Here is a 27,192-nt window from a genome sequence, read left to right as displayed (position 1 = left end):
CAAAAATAAACATACCTGGTCACAGATTTTGTCCGGATGGCCTTCATTCACCGACTCGGATGTGAACAGAAAAGTTTCCAGCGCAGCCATTTATAGGCAAAATACCGTGTGTTCTTCTACAGTTCTAAACCTACAATAAAAGATTAGAATTGTACAGATAACATATGTAACGAAAAGAGAAAGAAATTCGCATAGTTTGTCTTCTTAATGTATTGATGTAAACCCTGGGCCTAAACCCCGTCGTACAAGCTACAACGAAAGGGCCAGAAGCTCCTCGAGCTCCTCAATTTAACGTGGTCCATAACTGATAATTCTGTACTTCGTGAAATATATTTTTTGATTGGGTTATCAAATACACGTTCAGTACAGGGAATTGTCAGGAAGATGAGCACATTTCAGGTCACTGGTCTGTCCAGGCGTGGATCTGGCGCTGCTGGCATTTTGCCTAAGACTTGTCGTCTGATCCCCAGGCGTCGCACCCTGACTGTTTGTGTACGCGCAGACAAGGTATTTCATGAGATAATCATCTTCGTGCGTTGTGCGATGCAACGTGCTTCATGTTAAGTCTGATTTCCAGGTCGTTGGCATTGATCTTGGCACGACAAACTCAGCGGTAGCTGCAATGGAAGGAGGAAAGCCAACAATTATCACTAACGCGGAGGGCGGCCGTACTACACCGTCTGTGGTGGCGTTCACGAAGACTGGAGATCGCCTAGTGGGCCAGGTACGTTCGGTTACATGCGTTTCTGGGGTTACACGTCCTACTTGGTGCAAATGTGCGCACTTTCTCTTTTGGCGTTCTTTGCAAAGTATATTTCGTTGTCATGGAAGTGTGCGTTACGGCCGTTCCAAAGCTTAAGGCTGTTGGTTATCAGCTGTGGGCACTGGCAGGATTTCCGAAGGTTCCGTGTCGCATTTGTTTTGCATCGCGGGGATCCTTTTTGCACAGACCGGTGTTAAGGTGTGTTAGGCAACGGGGTCTGACTGATGTCTGTGTTTAGTAACATGCTGATTTGGAGCTCAGTATACGCGGTCTGGGTGTCGGAGCCTTTGATTAATGTTGTGGCGGTTTTGTGGACCGAGCGGTGTGCAGTACTGGTCTGAGTGAGAAATTCCTTTGCAATACATACTTTCTACAAGCGTAACCGTTACGTAAGTGATGGCATGTACTTGCGCCTGTTTCGGCATGACAGGAAAAGGTAAAAGGCTACGGGCAGGATATTTGCTCTCAGATCAGCTGTAAAGTTTGCGGGTAAAGGGTTTATATGAATCTGGCTGCCTTGATTCCGTTCTACTGACCATGGCACCTTTACTTTCACCGGGCATCGTAGATCGTCTTGCCTTTCTGCTGGCCTGGACTTATGAGATCCGCTAACCTGTGGTTCTGCGTGTAAATCCTTAAAAGCATATCACATAAAATTACACGTCGTACAGGGGCTGGAGTTGAGCTGTTGACAATGTAACAGTAGCGCACCAGCAGGTTGTCGTTTTGCAGCGCTACGAAGCAGCGTGATGGACGCGAGCTACCCCCAATTTTACGTATTTTGGCAGGCCCTATAATTCATTGTAGAAATTGTGACAAACGTATGCATGTGGAAGAGGAGTACGTGAGGATAGTGCGTCCTGGAAATCTGGACCGGTACGGTGTATAGGTACGCAGCTCCCGGAAGATGTGGTATCGAGAAGGAAACGGAAATAATTGTAAAATTTTCCCCTAGCCACACCGTACCATTTTCCTACCGAGTCCACTTATGAACTTAAGTCTGTCCAAGTGTGTAATTTCTTTTGTGATGTAATTTCTAATCTTGGTTGTCTCGCCTGCTTACCTAAGCGAAATTCCCTCCTGTCAACTGGGCAAGCAGCGCACGATATATGTCATTGGAGTTGGTTGTGGGGTTTCTGGAATGGACTCTTTTTTTGACTGTTACTGATGTACACACGTCTGTGTGCCGTGCATGCCCCAGATTGCAAAGCGACAGGCAGTCGTTAACCCGGAGAACACGTTCTTCTCCGTGAAGCGCTTCATTGGTCGTCGCATGTCTGAGGTTGGACAGGAGTCTAGGCAGGTCCCGTACCAGGTGGGGTTGCACACTTGGGACGGTCGCAAGGTCTTGTGAATATTGTCCTGGCATCTTGATGGCTTGGTTTTGCTGGTGTGCTTAGTTAGCCGCATTGTTAATTTTTTGATCCCGGGATAGCCCTGGTAGTTGATTTAATGAAGTTAGGAATTCAAAAAGGCAATACCAGTTCCCGTCGTATATCTTGTCTAACCATTGATGTTGAATTGTAGGTTATCGAGGATGGTGGAAATGTAAAAATCAAGTGTCCGAACGCACATAAAGACTTTGCCCCTGAGGAGATCTCTGCACAGGTGTTACGTAAGCTGACTGCAGATGCATCAAAGTTCTTAAATGACAAGGTGGGACAGTAAGGAATGAAGTGGTTGCAGCCTTTGTCTTGGGTCCAGTGGAAGTGCTAGATTGTCCAGACTTGTTGAAAACATGTATAGTCCGAGACGTCACGGTTTGGTGCCCTTTGACGTGGTCGCGCTGCCGATGCAGGTTGAGAAGGCTGTTATCACCGTGCCGGCCTATTTCAATGACTCACAGCGACAAGCAACGAAGGACGCTGGGAAGATTGCTGGCCTCGAGGTTTGTTCACGCAAGGGGTAGTTGTTGCGCTTGCATGAGTATTACTTGGGTGACTGGTACTGCTGCAGGTTTTGCGTATCATTAATGAGCCGACTGCAGCTTCCTTGGCGTATGGTTTCGACAAAAAGGCAAATGAGACGATTCTTGTTTTTGATCTTGGTGGTGGCACGTTTGATGTGTCCGTACTAGAGGTGAGCCCTATGCGCCCTCAAGCCGCCATACAAACTTGTATCGTGCTGTCGCCTCCTTGGTGCGTTCCAGCAAAGTTCCTTGGTCGGTCACTGTTTCTATTCGTCTTGTGTGCAGTAAATTTCGCGCAGGACTAGGAAATGCAGTGCTCAGTGATCTTTTGCCTGATGAGCAGGTTGGCGATGGCGTGTTTGAGGTGTTGTCAACCAGCGGCGACACACATCTGGGTGGTGACGATTTCGACAAGCGAATTGTGGACTTCTTGGCGGACGAGTTTCAGCGCTCAGAGGGTATTGATCTCCGTAAGGACCGCCAAGCGCTGCAGGTGGGTTATCCAGTATGGTCATTATGTTGCAAGTTACAAGTTCCGCACGAGAGCGGGGCTGTCCATCTAAGGCCTGGGGGCGGCATGGACGTACAACCGAAGGCGGTTGTAAGACCAAGGAACCCCTCATCCTGTCACCCGACATCTGTAGAGATGTACCAGCCATCGCCACCAATCTAGCTTGTGAAACTTAGTCCATCAGCTAGACCTCATCTTAACTTAATGCTCCCGATCAATGTCGGGGATCTGCACTGTCGGGGAATTGCAGTGGTGTTATGTGGACGAAATCCTTTACACTGAACGAGTACGGGATACACACGCCAATTTGAAGTAGAAAGGATTTCGTGTGTGCTCGTTCAGTTTGTGGTTGAGCAACTATGTCGTAAGGTTTTATTTGACCCATCCTTTGGGCAGCGCTTGACGGAGGCTGCGGAGAAGGCCAAGATCGAGCTGAGTTCCCTTACCCAGACCAGTATTAATCTACCATTCATTACAGCTACCGTGGATGGGCCCAAGCATATCGACATGCAGCTTACCCGTGCGAAGTTTGAGGAGATGTGCAACGACCTACTTGAGCGTTGTAAGGTGCCAGTCCAGCAGGTGCGCAACGCTTCCTAGCGTTTTCCGGTTGATGTTATAATCGATAACGGCGTACAGCCATGGTTCTGACCTTTTCTATCGGATTCCCATGTCTTATCAGTTGCGGTGACTGCTTGACAGGCTCTGCGCGACGCTAAGCTGAAAATCACGGATATTCAGGAGGTGATCCTGGTTGGCGGCTCGACTCGTATTCCTGCCGTGCAAGACATTGTTCGGAAGCTGACGGGTGGGAAGGAGCCGAATGTTTCGGTAAATCCCGACGAGGTGGTTGCGCTGGGCGCTGCTGTCCAGGTGCGTGTACTCATGCAGGCCCCATTGCGCTTCGCTGCAATAGTTTCATCTCGCAAGTGCTCGCAATGAGCATGTAGGGAGTTGTCGCATTTTTCTGAGCGCTGGCCTTCACTGATTTGTTACGGCCTGCAGGCTGGCGTGCTGGCAGGCGAGGTCAGCGATATCGTTTTGCTGGATGTCACGCCATTATCGCTTGGCTTGGAGACGCTGGGTGGTGTAATGACGAAATTGATACCCCGGAACACTACCTTGCCGACTAGCAAGTCTGAGGTCTTTTCCACTGCTGCCGATGGACAGACAAGTGTTGAGATTAATGTGCTGCAGGTGCGTACTGCACTGACTCTTATTTATGTGGGCGAAGTACATATGGTTTAGGCGAAGCAATTCTTATGATTCATACCGAAGTAACGCTATCTTCTATTGCACGCATGATAATAGGCGGTATGGGTCTGCTTCAATATTTACCTACTACGCAATGATGTATGTTGTTGCTAACGAGAGCGTTTTCACCATTCCCCGAGAGTAAGTTTTATCTATGATCGCATGGATGTTTTGGCTAGCGTTACTAGTATTCATCGGCTCTTCGAAGCTGATCTGTTGTTTGTTTCGTATGTTTACCATTCTCTGCAGGGGGAGCGTGAATTCGCCCGCGACAACAAAAGTTTGGGCACCTTCCGTCTGGACGGTATTCCCCCTGCACCGCGTGGAGTTCCACAAATTGAGGTTAAGTTCGACATTGACGCCAATGGGATACTTTCGGTAACGGCAACAGACAAGGGCACCGGAAAGAAGCAGGACATCCGCATCACAGGTGGGTGCGAGAAGGGTTTTTGTAGGTAGTGGTACCAATGTTGTTGGTCATGTCCTTCAGGCATTTCGGAATAACCGTTTGCCCATTTGTATACAAGCAGATGTGATAGCGTCCATGTTGCCCGCTATGCGGTGGCCTAATTGTTGTTCAGGCCATACATTCTCCTGGATGATATATAATTGTCTGGACTTCTTCCGTACTTAAGGTTTCTGTGTCCCAGATACCTAATTGAAACGCCAATGAAACTTTATTTAGGTGCATCTACACTAGACAAGTCGGACGTTGACCGCATGGTCAAGGAGGCCGAGAAATTTGCTTCAGAAGACAAAAAGCGTCGTGAGAGTGTGGAATTAAAGAATCAGGCCGAGACCATGGTATATCAGACGGAGAAACAGCTCAAGGAGTTTGAGGGAAAGGTATGTCGCCATCGCATGATGCAGCCCCACGTTTCTTGATCTGCGTTTTTGTGAGTTTGTTGTGTTAGTTTTGCCGTAGTTTGTCGTTGCTCAAGCCTTGACGTTACGCCGGTTTTCTCTCTAGGTCACGCCGGAGATAAAGATGAAGGTGGATTCTAAGTTGGCCGACCTCAAGTCTAGCCTGACGTCCGATGATGCCGAGGCCGTTAAGGCAGCCATGAACGCCCTGCAGCAGGAGGTAATGGCTATGGGTCAAGCCATGTACAGCCAGGCTGGACCTAACTCTGGCGCTGGGGCTCAATCAGGTAGTAGCAGAGGGCCTGATGACGTCATCGATGCTGAGTTTTCGGATAAGTGAGCAGAGAAAGGGATATGTAATAAATTGATTACCCCCAGGTTTGCTGCAAAACTGTGTTAATGGAGAACAAGTTGTAATGGAGCTTACGAAGTTGTTGTGAATTGTTGTGTAATGGAGCTTACTGATGGGTAGAGGTCGACTTGTAACTGTGCATCCATATCTGGGAGCTTTACTCGTATGGGGGATATTCTTTTGCTATACTTTCTTTTGAAAGTAAATGGAAACGATAAGGTTAAGGATATGAAAAGTATGGATGATGGGTACAATTGGTACGGGTGTAACGGGTAATTCTGAAGATTGTGGCATGGAAGTTTTGGGTTGCGGAGATATCTTTGATTTGTGACCCATAAAAACAGTATCTGAAAGTAAAAGAGTTTGTGACCCATAAGAGCAGGATATGTATTTAGAAGTGGTTCTTATGAGCAAGAAAACTGATTTATGAAGTAAGCGATGATGAGGAACACAGGTCGATAAAATTTTGTCTTTTTCCGGCGCAAAAAAACAGCATTTCAGGGAATGCGAATGTCAAAGTGGACCCAAACAGGTTAAATGCAACGCCTCTAGGTACAACTCCCCCCACAACACTGTGGGCTTTATTCAAAAAACCTCGGCAAGGCCGTACTAACTTCACTGGACACAAGACCTCAGTTAGTGAGCTCGTACAGAAAATATGAAGCTCCGACGTGAGCCTTCAGACCTCGTCATTGTAGGTTCCCCTTTAGGGGTACCAAAGGGGAAGAACTAAAGGGGAACCTATCGATAAGCGGCAAACAACCATGTCTGCGTCGTTCACATAAAACAAAGAATGGTTGTGTAGCACATTGTTCCCAACGTTTTCGCAGGTAATCCCGTGCTGCAAAGGCAGTGAAACGGGGCCCAAAAGTCAGAGGTGACATCGTAAGCAGTGTTTTTTTTAATTTGCCTGTCAATTTTGCAGTCCGAACGGAGGAATAGGTTTTTAGTCGCGGAAATTAGGGTTTTAAAACCCTAAAACTCTATAGTATTCCGAATCTGTAAGGCGCTGGGGGGGGGCTACGCCCCCCCCAGACCCCCCCCCATGAGTTATAATTTAGTTCGTACAAACACAGGGGTTGGGGAATGTCACAACACGCGCACACCACAATCGCTCCTCTTGCACGCCAGGAAGCGGGGGGCACTTGGACGCTTTGACAGGAACCCCGGTTGCACGGGCGACTGCTGTTGCAGGGCCCAAGCAAACACAGACCAGTTAACCCCTACTCAAGCACTGATCAAACAGAGTTCGTTCACCGTCGTTCGTTTTGCAACACGTTGAAAGATAACACTACTCGACTTTCCAGATTGCAAAAGTAATGATGCATAGCATGAATGAACCAGAACCGCCAAACGCAACCTCTGCGGTTGGTTGCAGCCCCTGCTGTGGATGCTGCACGCTAGTTAGCGGTCCATCATGTACCGGCCCCTTCACAAGTCCTTGCGTCTGTGGTCGGGGCGTCTTTGCGCGCGGAGTGTGGGGTTAGGAGTCTTAGCTGCAGCGCCGGGGTTGCTGCTGCCATCGACCTCGATGCCCGTGTTTCCTGGCCCATTGCGATTGTTTCCATATGAAGAACGTTGACGTTTGGCCCTCTCGCTGTTCACAACCGGAGTGGCGTCATTGTTGTCGGTTGGCTGCAGCATTGCGTCCTCATTGCCTACGACCTCTAAGCCGTCTTCATTAACGTCGCTAATGGCTTCAGTGAAGTTTAATATCTGCTTTAATGGCCTTCCACGTTTTGGGAGCTTCGGGTCCGAACATTTTGCAGCATTTGGTCCGGTCAGAAACAGCCCGATTCCGCGTTGAATTTCGGGCGTGACCTTCCTAACAGTATCCATGGCATTAAAGTACTTCGATATGGTTAACATGTATGTCTCCTGTAAGATTCTAGCGGCTTTGGCATAAAAAGTCCATTTTCGGCTGGAGGAATGAACTTGTACGGTCGGAACATTATTTATTCTTAATTTTCAGGACCGCGAACAATTTTTTACTCCAAATTCGGAATATATTCCGCAAAAAAAAACGCTGATCGTAAGTAATGCGGTTACGCCAGGGATGCGACCGTATTCCATATTAATACGCCAGCTAATACGCCCGTATTAATACGCCGAATACGCCAGCCAGTTGGGGCTGTTTATGCGTTGGCGTATTGTTGGCGTATTGTCGGCGTATTGTTTGTCGTTGGGTTGTCGTACAGTCTGAAAACTCGCCGATTTTGAGAAATATCGAGCTATTGACATTCCCGAGTCATTGGTGTCATTAGTTGATACTTAGGATTAGGTAATAGGTTCGCTTATCATTGGGTTTGCAACATACCGAAATGGAAAACGTGCGCGAAGCAAAACGCGCTAAACCGGGACCTAATTCCCCTGGTTCGACTGGACCAAGCAGCCGCTGGAGCTCAACCCTGGCCAGAAGGCGATGTCGTTCGCCGTGGGGGAGTGAGGAGGCTTTAGGGGGGTGTGGTCTGTCGTCTGTGGTGTTGGCCTGACACCCAAGCTATCTCTATTTGGGCTGTAGTATTTGTGATAATCACGGTTTGTTAGGAATGCTAGAATGCAGACGCGAATGTGTGCGCACATGGCTCGATGGCTGTCCAGGTCTGGCTGTTGCCCAAATTCATATTTTATCTTGTGAGAGATCGTTTTCCAAACACTAAAGCAATACACCTTTCATTGTAAAAGCGAAAAACATGAATTCCCTGACGGAATAGCGCAAAAGGAATACGCCACGAGTATTGTAATATGGCATGGCGTGAACCCCGGCGTATTAATACGCAATACGCCTGGCGTAATAATTTGAGGTACCATTATTACGCCAGACGGCCAAACCGAATACGGTCGCTTCCCTGGGTTACGCGTTGACGTGGATACGGCAATGTTGGCCTGAAGACCTTCCCTAAACAACAAGCGTCGACCGATATTGAGTGAGCTGATGGCCGCAAGGCATACAACCTCCCACACACACCCATAAACGGAGGTCGGTGGAATGCTCAACCACAAGTTAGCCCGGTTAAAAAGGTATGGAAACTCTAGTTTGTTCTGCAGAGCCTCACGAAGAGCCAACGCGACAGTACAGGCCCAGAAATGATGCCGACGATCCCCACAAACCATGTGCAACCACAGGGACACAAAGCAGCAGGGACGCCTCTTTGACGTTGCGCCCTATGCATAGGAAAGACAGGGAAACCATCAAGAGCTAGCCGCCAAAGGGCTTCTTTATGTTCGTTATCCCACCGAAGTCGCCACATGCGCGACAGAGTCCGACGGAGGTCCAACAAGGTGTTGGCCAAGTTGTCCGGCGAGAAGACGATATCAACAACATCTCAGGGCTCGACGTTCCGTACACATTGCAGGCGGATTGTTTTACAGGGGGAGGGACAAGGGTTCGTCGCCAGGCAAGTTCTTGCGCCATGAAGTTAGTGTCGCCCCCCGAGCTATTCATCCTCACAAAGCCGACCGCATGCGGTTGAAGCGCGGGTCGCGAAGGATATTCTCGACCTTATCGCTGATGTGCGTGTAGAGGTGCATCCTAGTGGAGGACTTGTACTTGGCCATTGCCCCCTTCAACATTGCATCCTCCTTCAAGGACCCCGACGCACTCAGCTTCACAAAAAGAATCTCGTTAAGCTGGTGATGTTTGGTACATTAACTCAGTCCATGTATTCACAGATCGCTGGGAAGTGAGTGAAAGGCATGGCTTGGTACAGGACCATGTATGCGCCACCAAACAGAGCCAAGGCATTGTCAGCAACCACGGTCCTGGCCGGGTGCTTGTTAGTTTGCTGCTGCTACTGATCCTGCGTGTAATGGTCTACAGCCGCTTTGTGGGAGTGCGAGGCCTCGTGCCGGGTGTAAGCTGAGCGATCCCAGTTCGTGCGGGAAATGGTGGCGTTACTTTTCTTATGTGTGTCGCAAAAGAAGCATATGACCGTCGTCGAGCCCTGAAGTGCATAGGCCCAGCTCTTGAAATCACCACCACAAGCGTCAGTCAGCCAAACAATGTCCTCGTTGGGATTATGAGGCCGCTCAAACCCCGGGGGGACACCAACGGCATCGATCTTATTGGTGGACTTGGTGCGCTTCCGTTGCGGGTTGGCGGTGGCATTGGGGGTGGCGGGGGGCAGGCGTGTTGCCGGCTGCTGTTCGGGAGCGGTGGTGGTGGGGGTGGCGGGCAGGAGAGGTGCTGGCTGCTGAGTGGGACCGATGGCGGCGGTGTTGGCTTGACTGTGCCCTTTCTTCTGTGGAGGAAGGGCTACGGTGCTGGCGTTTCCAGAGGTGGGAGGTGCTGGTGCTGGGAAAAGTAGACCTGGACCTTCACCGGCGCTGCAAGATGGCCCAAGTAACGGCTCTTCCGCCTCTGCGGGCTCAGCAGTGGCTTTACGACCGGTCAGCATGCCGGCCAACGTGCGTTGAAGCCACCCGCGAAACGGCAAGTCGGCCGCACTTCCGGCGGCATGGGCCGCGCCGCGTCGGCCCACACGCTCAAGCACTGCCATTGAGAATTGAACATATCCTCAAGGTTGTCAAAATTTTCATCCATAGCGGCCGCTAGGGCAAACGCCATCGGGGCTTGCGCGGGATGCAGCGTCATTGCACGTGGCAGGGCCGCCGAAAGCCCTTCATTTATATACTGGGACTCTCTAAGGGGATATGCTGAAGTTTTGGCCAAGGAAAGCCATAGAGTGGAGATGGTTTACGCAGCTCGCGCCAACGAACACAACGTCGTCGTAATGTCCCATGTAAACTGGATGACTTTCTCAGGTCCACTTTTACCTAAAAGTTTTCGCAACGTAACGTATCATGTAAACCCAGTAGTACGGACCCGCAGGACCCTCCCGATTTGCCGACCTCTGATGAGGAACCTTCCTACCCAGTGTGACTAGTATATCCTGCTTCTTCCGTTCGCTGCCTGTCTTTCTGCCTCCTACCCCGTAATGAAGATCCTAAGCTTATGCCTTTGGTATTTCTTTATCTCACTGGTCCTGAGTCAGGGTGTTTCCACTTGGCCGAACACTAACACCATGTTCGAATATTCTTCGTCCTGGACTTGTCTCTCACCGTTCATAATGCGCATATTGTTATAACTAATTACAGAAACAAATATTCATCAAACAAATTGGAGGTTGGGGCACTCCTGGCGGATAACCGTAAGGCCTAGTGGAAACACCCGGTACACTAGCCACACTAGCGCGTCACAAAGTTAATGGGACCTCAGACCTGCCCATAACTTCCAAACCTAGCATTTACTATTTGGCGGGCAACTTTTAGGGGCCGGTTTGTGCCTTCTGATCACAGACCTTTGACCTGAGCAGCTATATTTTTACTGGATATTCTGCCGTCGTCTAGCCTGCTGGGGCTGATAAGCAGCGGGAGAGCCATCAATGCACCGGTATAACCCGTGAAGGCTGCCAGGAGAAGCCTACAATCCATATTATCCTTACAGACCTTGGCAATTAGCAGCAATTAATACCTGGCGCAAAAACATTCAAAATACGAAAACCATTTTGGTTTCGGCGCTCCTTTGTGCAGCTAGTGGAAACGCCGTCACACTAGCGCTACACTAAGTCCACACTAGCCCACAGTGTATTTATGGGCTAGTGTGGACATTATGGGCTAATGTGGACTTAGTGTAGTGCTAGTGTGACGGTGTTTCCACCAGAGGTCGGCAAATCGGGTGGGTCCGTACCACAGTACCCGCAGCCGAAATTCGGCTTAAGGCCCCGTTAGGCTGCGGGTCGCTAATGACCAAAATTTGACCAAAAGACGTGATTTGCAGCCTCTATTGCGGCCCGTAGGGCCGCGCGCTGGACTCGAACTTTGTGTTTGACTTTGTAAAAGACTGTCACGACCACCTCCACACAATTCGGTGACGGTTATCATCGATAAATTATTACAATTCTAGCGTCTGTACCGATGACTTGCAGCTGCCGCAGCACTTGACTTGGTCAATTGTGAGGTATGGCAGCGTCCCCAAGCCATGGGGACCTCTGCCTTTGGGGAGGGCCCTTTGTACTGGGGCTCTCTCCCTTTGGGGAGCCTGAGAATTTCCCTAAACGAATTTCCCTGGGGAGCATTTCGCCGTGGCTGAAGCGCCCTCACCGGACGTGCCCGACGAGTTAGGGAAGGTCCCGGGGTGACTCGCGCCCCCTAGCGCCATCAACTTCACGCAATCCCGGCGACCTTCCCGACGACCCAGCACCATGACCAGTTTGTACGGCATGTACACCCAGAGTCCTAAAGCGCCGCAGCAAGAGCCGGACAAAACTCAAGAGCCGGACAAAACTTGAATATATGTCAGCGTCCTAATGGAGGACATTTTCAGTGTTCACTTCCAAAAGTCCTTAAGTCGTGAACATGAATTGGGGTCTGGCCTTCGGCAATCCTTAAGGCCTATTGCATAAACCACTAAAGCCTTGACGTTCGGCGATTTTCCTACAAACGCCGTTCCCAAAGCCATTTCTCTTTTTTGATGCGGAGTTTTGAGGTGAATATGCATGTAGGGCTGGGTAGTATATGCCGTACAAACTGGTATGGTGCTGGGCCGTCGGGAAGGTCGCCGGGATTGCGTGAAGTTGATGGCGCTATGTGGCGCGAGTCACCCCGGGACCTTCCCTAACTCGTCGGGCGCTTCCGGTGAGGGCGCTTCAGCCACGGCGAAATGCTCCCCAGGGAAAATCGTTTGGGGAGATTCTCAGGCTCCCCAAAGGGAGAGAGCCCCAGTACAAAGGGCCCTCCCCAAAGGCAGAGGTCCCCATGGCTTGGGGACGCTGCCATACCTCAAAAAGTGCGAGGCGAAGTGGATCCATGTCATCACCCTGAATCCACTCGCCCCATGGAGAGGACATGGGGGTCCACCCTAGATGCAATGAAGACGAGCACTATTGATCAGTGTGATGAAAAGCCCAACCTCCTCACAGAGACGGAGATGCAGTCTGTGTTCAGGGGCCCCTTGAACAGCACATGGCCTGGACTACATGCAAGGAACGGGTGGTCGAAAGGGACTGAGCTCAAGTGCAGCATAGGGATGCCTCGAGAGATAAGCGAAGCAAGTCGTGCCCAGTCTGATCCGATTTCCTCCAGTTGCTCTCGCGAGACAATACACGTTCCGGGACATAGAGCGTCCCGAGGTATGGGGTCCGCATATGTGTCCGCGATGTAGGCTGTGTGACATGCGGCCAAAGCCTAGAGCTCGGCCGTGAGCCGCAGGGTGGTGGCGAATTTTACCATGGCACTTCGCCACTTGGCATTATCTTCGCTCTTACTTGGTTAACCATTGGGCACTTGCCTATCTTTTATCACGCGTGATACTGGGTTATAGCGCTCTTGCTATAATCGTGACACTTGTCACTGGTAGACCCACTTGGGTTACGATTGCACCAATTGGTGATAATTCGCGTTGACGACTATATTCTCGGATGGTACAGATTGCTGTACAAGTCGTCATTACCGCTGAGGCATTTAGCCTCCCTTCATTCACTAATCGGTAGTTTTCACTACCACCTAAACAGTGGAAGTGGATACAACACATGGGCCGCCAGGCCAGGCCACGAACTAAAGCGGCCCACACCTCCTGTGCGGTTGGCACAGCGGTTGATCAGGCCAGGACGGATCGGGCGGCGGTTGGCCGTTATTAGGAATTGATTGCAGCAACTCATCCAGTTCCACTGAAACCTGGATGCCCAGAGTGTCAAATGAATTCCCCAGCTAGCTTGTTCCTGGGTGTAACATAAGGCAATCAATACATGAATAGCAACGTATGAACCCAGTGGACGACATGCTCCATGCTGAAGCTCATGATGAATAGATGCCAAACCGGCCTCGTAACTGTGGTTGATCTTCCTGCATTAGCAATTGCTCCGTGAAAGAAGAAACAGGTTAAGGAACGGATGGTTCACATTCATATAAAACAAGTCCAACCTCGACCGGCGCCTTCCAACATCCTCCAACAAAACATCCACCGGATAGCTGCAAGCGCTTCCACTGTTAACATGCTTTTACATCTGGTATACCTGGCCGGCGGAGTTTGAAACATCCATCGGGATACCGCTTTATGCTATATTTGCCTGGCCCAAATGCCATCCATGTGTTTTTCGACAACTCCGGCAGCCTGGGTTTAAGCAGTTTGGCTCTGCTATGGCAATATCTTATGTGAAGGGAAACCGTGTCGCCTGGTGGCACACCATTACACAGCGTGAGCACAGGCAACGGCGCATGCCTCAACGGAAAATAATGCGGCATTACGGAAGAAACACGACCTCAAAATCAGTTCCAAGGTATGCACGTGCCGTGGATACACCGCCTATCCTCCACCGCCTAGCATAAACCACACAGCGAAAGCTCAAGATGCTGTCCTACAACTATGCCTTGAACCATGAAGCCCGAGCCCTGCCAAGGCTGATTTGAAGTTATAAGCCAACAAGTAACATGAGCATGTAGCCAAGGGTAACAATAACGCAATACGCCACAATTGAGGAAGGCACGCCGACATATAAGAAATCGCGAGTGCTGACAATAGCATTGCCGGTCCCGTCCTCCAGACTAACGGCGTTCATGTTTGGAAAGCCGCTCACAGGCAAGCCCATAGCACCTGAAACATTTTTGGCAATAGGCGGCGAAAATTGGCCCAGTTAATTACACTTCGTCGTCATTGGTAGGGCCACGCTAGAAAGAACATTGATCCACTTGCATTCGGAGCGCATTCCAAGGATGGTTTAGAGGCTCTATTAATAAACTGCCGTTAACTGCGCTGCTTACCAGAGCACGTGAGGGATGCCGCCATAACCAACAAGTTCGGGTGCGGCGTTCCCGTCATAGCCTCTCCAACGGTCTGCACTATTGGTAAGATGACCATCGCTCCGACTGTGTGACTGATAAAGGTAGTTGCCACCAGAACCTGGTTTGTAATGCGCGTGTTAATTCGTAGATAACAAGAAACGTTGGTTTAATGTACGAGTAAAATATGCCACTATGCCACTACCATAGTTTTCTCTCGTCATTGTAGGAACAGTACGACCCAATGAGCCAGGTAGCCAGTTCACCCTAAATTAAGGCACATGCATAAGTCACCCATGCACGAGATAAGATAAGGATGCATACCAGGTAAGGGTGCAAGTACCCACATACCATGCCACAGAAGATGAGAGCTACTTGGAACAGGGTCAGACCTGTTACCAACTCGCTAATGCCCAAAGCGAGTGCAGCCAGTAGGCCGCTGCTCTTGACTGCCTCACCTGCAGTTCAGTCGTATAGAATGAGTAACTGAGGCTTAGCATTAGGCACGATCATGGGTACCTGCACATTAGGCCAGCGCTGCTGCACGTGACAAAGCGGCACCAACATAATTGCAGCATTGTTGTCTGGGACTGCAGCTTGCTAGCAGGGTCATCAGATACGGTGGCCTGAGGTCACATTTGTGCATGTAGTACGCATACGTTGACAAAAACGTACGGTACACACTAAAACACGGCAAAAATACATGACCCTGATATTAACATTTTTCTGTAAGAGAACAATGTCCCGTATGAAACTCTCTATACGTTTAGCTTGAAACGGTAGCGCTGTGCATGCACAGTGGCTAACACCGCGCCTGAATGGAATGGTCAAGTAAGCACCAACAAGAGCGTTTGCTTCAACTATAGTGAAAAGACCTGCCACGTTCAGGGCCACCTGGCTCACATTCCGAGCGCGGCCGTCGCGAAATGCCCAAAGGTTCCGGACATCGTTAAGGCCGATTCCAGAAGCTCAAGGCAACAAAGGTGGAGGCTGCCGAGAAGAAGCGCAAGGCCAGCGAGTTGGTCGTGCTAACGTCTGACGGGGCCACGCAGCCTGCCCTAAAGCAGCGCAGCAACTCCTTGACTCTGGCCAAGGCCGTGCCAGTTGGAAGGTAGTGTGGCAAGGCTCAGTTGCATCCCGTTCTGTCATTTCCGTTGGTATCTGAGGTTCCTTAACGTTTTACACATTGTACGACACAAATTTGCTTGCGTATCAATTTTCAAAAAGAGCGCACAGTACGTATTATCTGCGAATGAATTCGTATTACGTACCGGACGACCCTGCTTGCTTGGATAACGCCTTTCTTGTTCCATTCGCCGCGCCACGGGGCGTTACAATTCGGCCCACCTGCCCCTTAACTCTCATAATGGGTGATGGGGGCGACGGGCACCTATAGACATGGGTGGGTACGACTGACGACCAACCTCACTAATTACTGAGGGGTAATACGGTAAAGAGGAAGTCTTCTTTGCTTTTGCAGTGGTTGTTAGCCGTCTCCATAAGTCACCGAACAGCTAGAGTTTTTGGACCCCACAGCGTGCGGAATCGCATTAACATGAATATACGCCATCCTACGGGGTTTCGATCAGCATCAAAACAAGAAAGGAAAGCCTTCTAATTAGCCTCGGGGCAAGGCGGTTGCGTGCCTTCTACGAAAACGAACTTTACGATGCTACTGAGCACCTTCTCAACTTCAATCAAATTATGTAATGTGTGTACTTAAAACTGCAGTTTAATGCCCCGTAATTGACTTTTCAACTTCTCCATTTATTTGTTAAGTTTTCAATTATTATTTCATGGTCCTACAACCTAAGCAGGTGTAGTGACAGTTGTCTTTTAGAGCGGAGGTGAAATTGTGGATTGTAGTAACGAAAAAGGTGCAAGAGACAAGTCGGGTGTCGGCTTCCTCGAAGCCTGAAAAGGTGCGGGGGGGCCCTGCATCCATACAAGCTGGTAGCTTGGGTGGCACGTGTGACCATTGATGGGTAGTGCCAATGTGGTGGGAGCTGTGCTTGTTGCAGCAGTGCTGATGCTGTGGGAGCTATGCTTGTCAGAGCGTGGGAGGCAGGAAGCCGGGGCTCATAACCTGTTGGAGAGACGGTGTCTCTCTGGAACCTAGCAGACACGGCCAAGAGTCATTGGCCGTTACACGCTGTCTGGAGGTCCGCGACCTGCCACTGACAGCCCCTTGCTTGGGTGTAGACGTATGAGTCTGAGGTGCCGTTACCGGCGCACAGCAGGGGCTCGGCCAGCAAGTCCGCGGTCCAGGCCGAATGCTCAACGCTCAGCAGATACAATAGCAGCTTGCCAGCCTTCAGCGTGTTGGCTTTGCGGTCTGGTGCCGCAGCCATAACACACACGGAAAACAACGCTGTACAGCACCGTACACACGGAAAACAGCGCCCCTTCAGGCATTGGCCTGCCCATTCGGGCGCACACTTGGCGGCCCCCACAAACCCTAGCTCGACACACTTCCCTAAAGCCCTCATCACTTTCCGGTGCTGTCTGTGATGTTCATCCCTGAAGTGCCAGCGGCTTCAGCAATCCGTCTTTTCAGAATTCAACTATGAGATACGCAGCACCTTTTTAGATTAAATTTAGCCTGAGAGGCGTTGATGTGACTTTGACCTCGGTCAATGGAAGCAGCCAAACTTGTTTGTGCTCATACGATTTTATTGGCTACAGGCGAGATCTCTTGCAATAGAGAATGCAGTATATTACCAATAACGCGTTGAAGTTGGGCGAGATTATGTTTGGTCCGTTACACACACATACTGCCACACGGACATGGGCAATCCTACAGGGCGCCTCCCTGGGTGCTTTGCGCTGGGGCCCCGCCCAAAAAATTCCTAAAGGATGAAATATCCGGAACATGCTCAGAAATGACAACTTGTGCCTTTTCCGAGCATTACACCTTGGGTTCGCTTGAAGGTACAAGCCCTAAGGCACTGATTGGGTCAGTAACCCATGGGTTACCCATGGATAACCCACCTTCAACCCCCGGTAGCCCTTTGGTAACCCCCTTGTAAGTTCCTACCAAGCAGGAGGGGTAAAACGGCCCCAGGGTAAACCCCTCCGTTGCCCTGGACTATGGACATGGGCCTACTGGTCTTATTTGTTGTCCTCTTAGGATATTTTTGTAAATGTACATGTTAGCAACCTACAGTATCTTGGTATCTCGGGAAGCATCGTTCGCCATTTCAACCTAAAGGTCTCTAATGCTGGCATCACACACGCAAGGAATAAGCAATAAGTACCTATCTCTTGGCCTGTTTGGCTGCGGTAAAACGAGAGCTTGTAGATGAGTACAGGAGAAGGCGCGAATGCTGGCAGCACACACGCAAGTCGACGACAGGTTTTCACTAAATGGATGCCTTTGGTTGTCATCCATTGTCATATAATAGTTTTCATTGTGAAAACATGAGGCAATCCGTCCTGAGGTCGGCCGACATATTACCGGCCGGGGGTGGTCGTACACATATGTGCATGCTGCTTTGCCTCCATTGATACTCCTAGCACGCACATTCAAGCATAATCACAGCTAATTAGCTTGTAAGCTCATATAATGCACACTTTTGGCTGGTCTTTTAATTAGACGGACATGCTAAAATAAGCAATGACCACTATCACGAATTCAGTCAATCATATTCACTGCCAGCATTGTTCCTATTGACCATACATACAATGCACACATATAATCCACGTTGCAATACTGGTGCGTATGGTGGCAAAAATGGTGGCGTTCTAGTGTTCGCGCACAAAGACCACCACAATAAGACCATTGACTGTCTTTCTGCAGCACAGGCCCACACTTATGGTGCACCTCATTTAGCAAGACATCCAGTGACACCCGAGGCTTTTTACCTGGAAGGGCGCCTTATACTTCGCCGGGTGTGACCGTGTTCGTGGTCAAACATCCGGATCTCCCGCCCAAGACCCTCGACGCTCTTAGGAGAGCCTGCTCTGAAAACGAGCAGACTCTGGATAGTGTTGCATAGGTCGTGCGTGGAGCTGGAATCAGCAGGTCGGGACGGGGCACTTAAGCTACTGGCCGACCTTACATCTTTTAGGTCTTGGGTCCGGAACGGCGGTAAGTGCCTGGATCTTTTGATAGGAATATTTATTGGTTTCGCTGGCGGCTTCTCGTGGTCCCCAATTTGCTCTGCCTATGTACGCGTGTTCGTCCGCCTCCTTGCATATAGGCTGCAGCTGTGTGCCTTATCCTTAGGTTTAGGTTTCAAAACAAGGCATGTTTTGGTGCAGCAACGTTAATAATTGGGCATTCACAAGTGATTGGTGAAGGCATGTATGTTTGCGTGTGTAGACAGGCGAGACAGGCGCAGGTGAATGTAAACATAGGTTACCCTGTCTGTTACCCATAAGTACTATATTACCCCGACTCCTTTGTTACCCATCGGTAAGGGGTTACCCCTACCCCGGGGTTAGGTTACCCACCTCCCTTCGTACATAGCCACATGGGTAACCCCTACCCCTACGCCCTGGGTTACGCTTAAGGGGGGGGGGTACCCCCCCTTTTATGCCAGAAGGAAGTTCCGCACAAGTGCGGGAGTGTCCATAAAAGCCGGGGAGGCCATGGACGGTAAATCGTTTTTAGTGCGGTTACGTGGTGGACCATCATCGTCCGCCCTCGTCCGCTTGAGCACGAAGCGCCTAAGTGCAACGTGCCTGGTCTCCCAGACTTCCGAGAGGGACCTGGCTAGCGCCAGGGGTGGGGCCTCGGTCATAATCGTGCGCATGTTGCGCCCTTGAAACGCGAGGTCACGTTCGTACTTAGCCCGTGTACTTGTGTACGCTGGGCATATGCATATACATTCAAGCATATCTTTGTGGAATGCATTCCACAAAGATATGCTTGAATGTATTTCCGTGAATGTTTATAAGTCGGAGACGATGAAGGATTCGATAAAGAATTGTCCTGGTGCGATTTGGCAAAATTTACAGGATAGTGCTGCGTGCCATATGTACGGCAAATGGGTGAGGTGAAGAAAAATGAGGGTGTGGTACCATTGAAAAGGTTAGGCCGGGGGTTTGCGGTTCTCTCAATGGCCATTGACTTACCCAGTGATAGACCTCCCATGGCGAGCATGACAACATTCCATAAAAAGGAATTGAAGTCGTCTTTGTTCAAAACATCAAAGCCGAAGAATGCCACCAGCGGTATAACGGCAATAACTCCCATCTCTCCAGTGTACCTGCGCATGCAAGTTGCTGATACTAAGGATTTGGGCCAGAGGCCTCATGACCCCGCTAATGATGAGCATTATTCGCCACACATCAAGCAGGCAGGTGACAATTTGTGTAGCATCATGAATACCTTTGCAAGAAAGTATTCGCACACCAGGCTGCCACTGTCACAATGGATATGATGATGATGTAAACCTGCATACACATACACAATGCTAAACCGTTACAAATCAACATTATTTAAAGGGAGTGTTACATGACATAATCTTCTGTTGCGTTTCAATCAGCTCAGTCCACGGGCTTGCCAACACGCTTTCTTTCCAATTTACTCCTTACTGTTAGGAAAGTGTCCGACTATATTTTGTGGGGAGACCCCCGACATTGTCGGGAACGTGAGATTATAGCTAGCTGCTGAGATGTGGAATTGAGGTCACAGTTGACGGGTCGAGATTTGCATGCTGGATTGGTGGCGATTGCTGAACCCTCTGTATGGATGTTCGGGATGAGTGGATGAGGAGGCAGGAACAACCGCCTTGGACTTCCAATTCGTATGGCGTAGTACAGTGTGCACGTGGTAATGCTGGATGGTGCTGTATGGTGCGATAAATCGTAGAATTGACAATGTATCCAAGTGGCCCAGAAGCCTCCCACTCTGTAATAATTCAATTCAATTTAATATATTTTGACGCATCCCCTTCAAGGTTTGGCGACAGCTTCTTACCAGCACTTCGTCATATTACCATTACGTGCTTTTGTGCTTTGCGGAACCCCCGTAAGCTTAGGCATTGGGAATCGACTGTGCCGTTTATCAATGGTCTGCCCAGCCTGCGGTTTGGTTTTTTAGGGGATGGCAAGAAAAAATATTCAGAGCCGTTTCACCACGCAGAGGTTTTGAACGAATCTCAACGATTCCCTTGCCAAATCAACCAGCCGGTTTCTATTAGCACCACAACTGTGACTGTGACACAAGGGAGGTATGGTTTGATTCGACGCCCTGCCATTTGCTGCTATAGGGGAACTCCCTACCGGTTCATCCCTTACCTTTGCCCCTTCTCTCCTAAACGAGTGACACTTCAATCCCAAACCTTTTTAACCTGCTACTCATCCAACTCGTCCCTCTCTATACAAGGTGAGCAAAATAAACATTTTTACATGTGCAGAGACCGTATGCCCTTGGTCTATCCCATTGCATTTAAACTTTCAGGAGACATCTTCAATACACGCACAGAAGGCCCGGCTTCCATGTATGATTTCCTCCAACGGAAGGGCACTTACTTCCCGCAACGGAACAGCAGGGTACTGAGACATATACAGAGAAGCATTGAAGGGAACGCACACCCCTACACACGTCTCCCAATGTGACACATTGAGGGCCCTTGCTACTGAAGGGGGAAAACGTCTACTACATTTAATCAAACCACTTGGTGCAAGACATAGCAGCTAAATGGGAAAGGAGCTTAAGAAGACAAGTCTATCTCGGCTTCCTTGAAGCCGGAAAAAGGGTGGGGCCCCCCTGCATCCGGACAGGCCGATAGCTAGGGCGGCAGGTGTGACACTACTGTCTTATACTGATTAAGATCCTGGGTTCGATTCCTGGGGAGACCCCCGACGTTGTCGGGAACGTGAGATTATAGCTAGCTGCTGAGATGTGGAATTGAGGTCACAGTTGACGGGTCGAGATTTGCATGCTGGATTGGTGGCGATTGCCGAACCCTCTGTATGGATGTTCGGGATGAGTGGATAAGGAGGGATCCTAGAAGGCAGGATCAACCGCCTTGGACTTCCAATTCGTATGGCGTAGTACAGTGTGCACGTGGTAATGCTGGATGGTGCTGTATGGTATGATAAATCATAGAAATGACAATGTGTTCAAATGGCCCAGAAGCCTCCCACTCTGTAACAATTCAATTCAACGTGTGACAATTGATGGGTAGTGTCAACGTGGTGGGAGCTGTGCTTTTGCAGCAGCGATGATGACGTGGGAGCTATGCTTGTCAAAGCGGGAGGCAGGAAGCCGACAGACCGAGCCCGAGCATTGGCCAAAGTAATTGTACAAACGAGCAGCTTGCGTATTTCATAGAGAAATGGAAGCAAATCTGCCGGCCTGCTGGTGGCAAGCCGGAATGCCCGTGCAGGCAAATGGTAACGCAAGCTGGGTGTTCGAGTTATCATACGCCGCCATCTCAGAATTCAACTATGAGATACGCGGCACCTTTTCAGATTAAATTTAGCCCGAGGGGCGTTGATGTGACTTTGACCTCGGTCAATTGAGGCAGCCAAACTTGTTTGTGCTCATACGATTTTTGTTGGCTACAGGCGAGATACCTTGCAATAGAGAATGCATTATATTATAATAACGCGTTCAACCGGGCGAGATATTATGTCCCCTCCCCCTCCCTAGGATAAAGGCTAGCATAAGCTCAGTGGGCCAGCTGGCAGCCAAGCGTATTGATGGGAATCTGCTGGTTCAAAAGATCAATGAATCCTATTAACAGCAAGTCTAGACGGCAATACTTCTGTGCTTATCCGCCTGGAAGCGGTGGCAATTTTTTCCAAGTCCTCACCTGTGTCCCATTAATTGGATCCGTGTTAGGCTTTAGAGGTCGAACCTCAGCGATGGCCCGCCCAGGCTTGTAGACTAAGAGGAGCAGGGTCCAGCAGAGCAAATTGCCTGCATCATGAAGAGAAAGGAAACAAAAATCCATGATAGACAGCTGCAAGAGAGGCGAAACACTATAGTTGCTTTGGTTAACCTTACAAAAACCGTATGAACACGAAGAAGCAGGATGTTCATAACTGCAATCACTCCGTATGTCTAGCAACGCCTACCTTCGCTTACTTTTGTCCTGGAATTTCCAGTCGCTCTACGAAAACTTCCATACCCTTACCGTACTGCTACGAATTCTTCGCGCCACACCGTTCGTGGGTACCCCGAAAATGTAGCTGGATTTTTTCGTTTTGTTACACCAATTCGCGAGGGCTGTCAGTTTTTATGGCACACATTTGTTTACGTGAACACACATTTCGCGGGGCTCCAGGGAAGCCACAACAAGGAGCGACAGCGTCTAAGCTCCCAAACTGCTGGACATATCGTTTACTATATATTTACGCAGAAGAACAGAAGACAGGCCCGGTGGTGCGGCACCAAAGTCAGGTGCGGTTTACCAAACGCCCCGATACACAAACCCCGAAACCGTCGGCCTACACATTCGTGCCAGACAGTTTCGCGACAAGCAAATAATTTTCCCCATAGAGCTTTTTCCACTGTGACACACTTCGTGGCCCAAAACGAAAGGTGTGGCGAGAAGAATTCGTAGCAGTACGGTAGTATAAGTCGTTAGGTCAACGATCAGATTGCTAAAATAATGCATGGTTCCCAGCGAAGATATCAAGCATATTAGGCATCTGACCGACCAAGGCTTATCTGCTCACGTCGTCATGTCCAGGACTTATTCATAGGTGAGCTTGCCCTGAAAGTTTGCATGGAAATATCGATCCGTTGGCTGGTGGCTTGAAGCGTCGAAATGCTTTCCTTTAGACATCCAACAGGCAGGAGTAATTTTAGGGCTGGGCCACAGCGGGAAGCGCGTCAGGACCCCTTTTTTGGATCCCCCCCCCGCCTTGTGGCGGTGTGGCCGTGTTTAACGACCAAACATAGTATCTTGCCCAGCTAAAGCGCAATATCGAAAGCCGTCAACGTTTCATATTATGTGGTATTTGTATCGCATTTGTATCGCCTGTAGTTGACCAAAATTGTATGAGCACAAACAAGTTTGGCTGTTTCCATGGACCGAGGTCAAGGGCACATCAACGTTTTTCGCGCTATATTTCCGTCCGTACGATGCCGTGCTTCTTAGTCTCGATCACCGATTGGGTCGATGACTGATGCACGCGACTTGCGACCGGTTAGCTTCCCGACTGATCAAAGTGCGTTGGCTTCCCCGACCGCTCTCTGCATAGCGAGACCGCCCAGCTGCAGCAATTTGCGCAATGTGGCCATTTGCGTATTGGGCCTGTGCGTATTCAAGGGGCCCTCGCCTTTTTCCAGGCTTGGAGGAAGCCGACACAGCCTTGTTTCATCTTGTTGCCTTTCTAAGAACAGGACATGGGTTTGAGACGTCACCATTTCTACCCACATGTCAGGGCCACTGGAATTGCAACAGCGAACCAGGAGAGCCAGCTTGGCGGGTTCCCATCTAAGGACATACGCTCGATTGCAAATATATTCTGCAGCAAAAGGTCATATACAAAGCAGTCAGTAAACAAGCTGAATGCTGCACAGAATAGGGAGAAATTGTGCGGTCGCTGCAAGCGTTCCTCAAGGAAGCCGAAAGGCAAACAATACCCGAATCCATGCGCATGGAATGATGCCGTGTTATTTCATTTTCGCGCCAGACATGTCGTACTATCATTTAAGGGCTCTTGTGCACCTGTGGCGAGGATATGGGTGACGTCATGCCGCCAACGTTGGAGGCCAGTGCTATTCCCATCACCAAAGATTTCGCGAATGGATGCCCTGGGTCAAGAGTCCTGCGAGGGAAGGCACCTTGACCTTAAGTAGTTATGGCGCCTGGCCAGTCCATCGTAGGGACAATATTGTATGTGCAGCCCTTGCGCACTACTTTGTAGCAACAACGGTATTTTTTACTTGCATATAACGAAATCGCTTGTAGCGCATACTGGTTGACATGACAACGCGACTAAGGAACTTAAGCCCACCGCTTACATACCTCAAGATTGGCTGAATGAGCCCAAAGCAGAGCACTGGCGCTGCCACGTTGGAAATCCACATTGATGCAAATGTTGCCGTGAACATGGCAGCGAGAAGTACATAACGAGGCTTCCGGCCCACACGGGACAGGATGCCGACTGCCACCTGTCAATAACACGACAGGGATCATAATTCAGGGAATTCACCTTCCGGACGAGCATAAGTCCGTGTCAATGCGAAAAGGGCTACGGCACAACCAAGTGCAATCACGCTGATTACCACACACAAAGATGAATTTCAGTCATACGCCTCATGTTAGCCCCCTGCCTACTCCTACATATTAAAATACTTCGGTGACTGCCAGCCAGCTTGACATCTACGTCTCGATATAGTCATAGTACTACAGCTGCCATGGCGAAACCGAGGCGTAGTACATAGGATGATACCATGAGTAATGAAGATCCTTTGAAGAGAGCACATCGAAAAAGTCGTAGCAAAAAACCTGTCCATGGCAAGTAGTAGTAGTACATGTGCAGCCGACAGCCCAAGGCTGGTGGTGGCTAGCCCTTTACGACACGGTACATGGGCAGCAACCGAAACGTTAACAACGAACCTTCACATACATTGATTTGTGATGCACTAGTAATAATGGAAAATGTAACCAAAGAACTCCTTGCCTTACAACCTCGTTACAATGGGCATACCAGCTGTCAGATTCCCCTTGCAGACCAGTGCCATACTTCCAAATCAGCACCTTGCCGCATTTCAACACAATTCCATGTCAACATACCTGCTTTGCTATAGCGTGCTTGGATAATGCAGCCGCAATGGCAAATCCACCAAGGAGAAGCATGATAGTCTGCATGAATGAAAAATGCAACACCATGGCAGTCAACTACACCAGTGGACGCTTCCAAACCCGCCTCAAAATTCGATTACATGTCCTCTATGACAGTTTTCAGGGCCGAGATCCGAACAGGCCTGGTGACTCCCACGCGAAAATCTCGTTTAAGACCTAGCCTGACTTCCAATAAGATTGCGGGACTCTTTGGAAACATAATTATTACAGCTTAGGTGCTTCCTCAACCCTTTACACTTATTCGATTGTCCGGACAAAGGAATGACTAGATTTTGGCAGGAATAGCGTCGCCAGGCTACTAATAGTTAGGGTTGGCAAAAATACTATATTTTTAAACCCATATAGCATAGTATAGTAAGAAATAGTACTATATATAGTAATGTAGTACTATGATACTATTACTAGGCAGGTACACGCTCCCAGTAGAAGGGGGGTGTACGGCCAACCGTTGTACCTGAAAATTACACCGTTGGAAAGGTCATCTTTTGTTCTTTCTAAATATGTACTTAGACATTAGAAAGCAGATCGCTGCGGTCATCCAGATCACTTTTTGTTAGTTCAGTGCCCGGTGGGTGGACCCCAAACCCCATGTCTCAAGGCGTGTTATGGCATATAAAGACATAATCACAGACAGAAGACCCAGTGTTCACAAGACAACACACGGACGCCATACTAGTGAAGTTCCTGCACTACAACGGCCCAGTACGTAACCCTCCAATTCGGCAAACTGCAGCAGCTCAATCTATCATCGCTCAGTCATCAATCTGCGTGTTAGGGATGTACGTTTCCCTGGGTGCCCTGCTGCTGCTGCTGCTGTGCTTCCTGCTCCTGCAAGCCTCTGATCGCCTTGTCATTCTTTATACTGGATTCCCTTGACATTATTCATCAAAACTACGTAGCACAGCTCGAAGACGCGGCTGTAGCCCTTCAAAATACAGCTTGACTGCAGATCTCGACTTGGTCCAACTAATACTTGACACTATCCAAACCCAAATCTAGTACTATCTAGTACTATTTTTACTATATTATTTTACTATGTACGAACGCGGTACGAGCGTTGTAAACTAGTGCCAGTTTAGAGCCCTGCATACTATGTAGTACTATGCATAGTACTATTATAGTATAGTACTCTTTTCTAATATAGTACCCGTGCCAACCCTACTAATAGTTCATATATCAGGTTCGGGGAAGATTCTCGGCGCCCCTGGTGCCTTGCCTTATGTGATCGACGCCTGATGACCCATCTGATGGTGCAGGCCAGCCTGGACCATAGCTTCAGCTAATGCCATATCCTTCGTGATGAAGGCCATGCTGTGCTACAGAAGTACACAACTCAGCCTACCTGTGAAAACATTGCGTGGAAGATAGCTGGTGCGGCCTGTTGCGGTGTGAGACGTTTTGGTGGGCCATCAGCTGGGCGATCTACAAGCACGCCCGTGACTACAATAAGCAGCGGGAGAGCCATGCTGGTTACAAACAGCGGCACGGCCTGCATTAACATAATCCACAGCAACAAATAAATAAGCAACAAGCAAAAGGATAAAGATGCAGGTCACCAATGTGCCAATACCATGCGAAGGACATTGGGGTGTATGCAGTATTATCAGCAACATTGCTATTTAACCATACTGGTCACACTTTTACAGACAATAAAGGACAGAGGTTAAGGCAGGTGCCTGGCAGAGGTTAAGGCCTGACTTCTGCTCCCGGAGTATCCGGATTCAAATCCGCCTGCCAACCCCTCGGGTGTGTGAGGAATGATGATATGAGAGGTGGCCCCCCATCTTGTGGACGGTGTAGGACGTGATAAAATCAATTTGCGAGCTGACCGGGAACTAAGTTGAGGCGCCGTTCATCCGCTGGATTTGGTTGGATGCTGGTGGTGAGTTGCCGAACCCAAAGTGTACACTCTGAAGTCGGATGGGGTGATTTGGGTGCCCCTCTAGCAGGGGAGAGCAGGGAATTGCCTCGGGAACGAGGTCACTGGTG

At 49.5% G+C, this 27,192-nt stretch overlaps 4 protein-coding genes across 4 annotated transcripts; 1 reads left to right on the top strand and 3 right to left on the bottom strand.

Moving 5' to 3' along the window:
- The first annotated feature begins 304 nt into the window (after positions 1–304).
- On the top strand, positions 305–6,105 carry hsp70B (heat shock protein 70B). Its single transcript, XM_002958249.1, has 13 exons — positions 305–507; positions 578–724; positions 1,965–2,078; positions 2,291–2,419; positions 2,562–2,651; positions 2,720–2,842; positions 3,016–3,165; positions 3,580–3,765; positions 3,886–4,056; positions 4,189–4,380; positions 4,687–4,867; positions 5,123–5,283; positions 5,408–6,105. The coding sequence occupies exons 1-13, from the start codon at positions 385–387 to the stop codon at positions 5,639–5,641; spliced, it is 2,001 nt and encodes a 666-aa protein (XP_002958295.1). The 5' UTR covers positions 305–384; the 3' UTR covers positions 5,642–6,105.
- A 3,339-nt stretch (positions 6,106–9,444) lies between these two features.
- Positions 9,445–10,152, bottom strand: VOLCADRAFT_99530 (uncharacterized protein; the record flags this gene model as incomplete). Its single annotated transcript, XM_002958232.1, has 1 exon — positions 9,445–10,152. One exon carries the CDS (start codon positions 10,150–10,152, stop codon positions 9,445–9,447), a length of 708 nt encoding a protein of 235 aa, XP_002958278.1.
- Positions 10,153–13,640: 3,488 nt separating this feature from the next.
- Positions 13,641–24,144, bottom strand: VOLCADRAFT_108058 (uncharacterized protein). The gene is made up of 8 exons (XM_002958231.1): positions 24,064–24,144; positions 23,770–23,860; positions 22,198–22,304; positions 19,764–19,828; positions 19,508–19,641; positions 14,780–14,886; positions 14,411–14,549; positions 13,641–14,243 (listed from the first exon to the last, which is right to left on the bottom strand). The coding sequence occupies exons 1-8, from the start codon at positions 24,121–24,123 to the stop codon at positions 14,062–14,064; spliced, it is 885 nt and encodes a 294-aa protein (XP_002958277.1). The 5' UTR covers positions 24,124–24,144; the 3' UTR covers positions 13,641–14,061.
- VOLCADRAFT_99527 (uncharacterized protein) lies at positions 24,014–26,704 on the bottom strand (the record flags this gene model as incomplete). The annotated part of the gene is made up of 4 exons (XM_002958230.1): positions 24,014–24,063; positions 24,353–24,509; positions 25,135–25,203; positions 26,546–26,704. The coding sequence occupies 4 exons, from the start codon at positions 26,702–26,704 to the stop codon at positions 24,014–24,016; spliced, it is 435 nt and encodes a 144-aa protein (XP_002958276.1).
- Positions 26,705–27,192: the final 488 nt, after the last annotated feature.

The sequence above is a fragment of the Volvox carteri genome, assembly GCF_000143455.1.
Source record: "Volvox carteri f. nagariensis unplaced genomic scaffold VOLCAscaffold_89, whole genome shotgun sequence".
In the NCBI taxonomy this organism is placed as follows: Eukaryota; Viridiplantae; Chlorophyta; class Chlorophyceae; order Chlamydomonadales; family Volvocaceae; genus Volvox; species Volvox carteri.
Note: the sequence above shows the minus strand (reverse complement) of the source record. Positions and strands in the feature narration are given on the sequence as shown.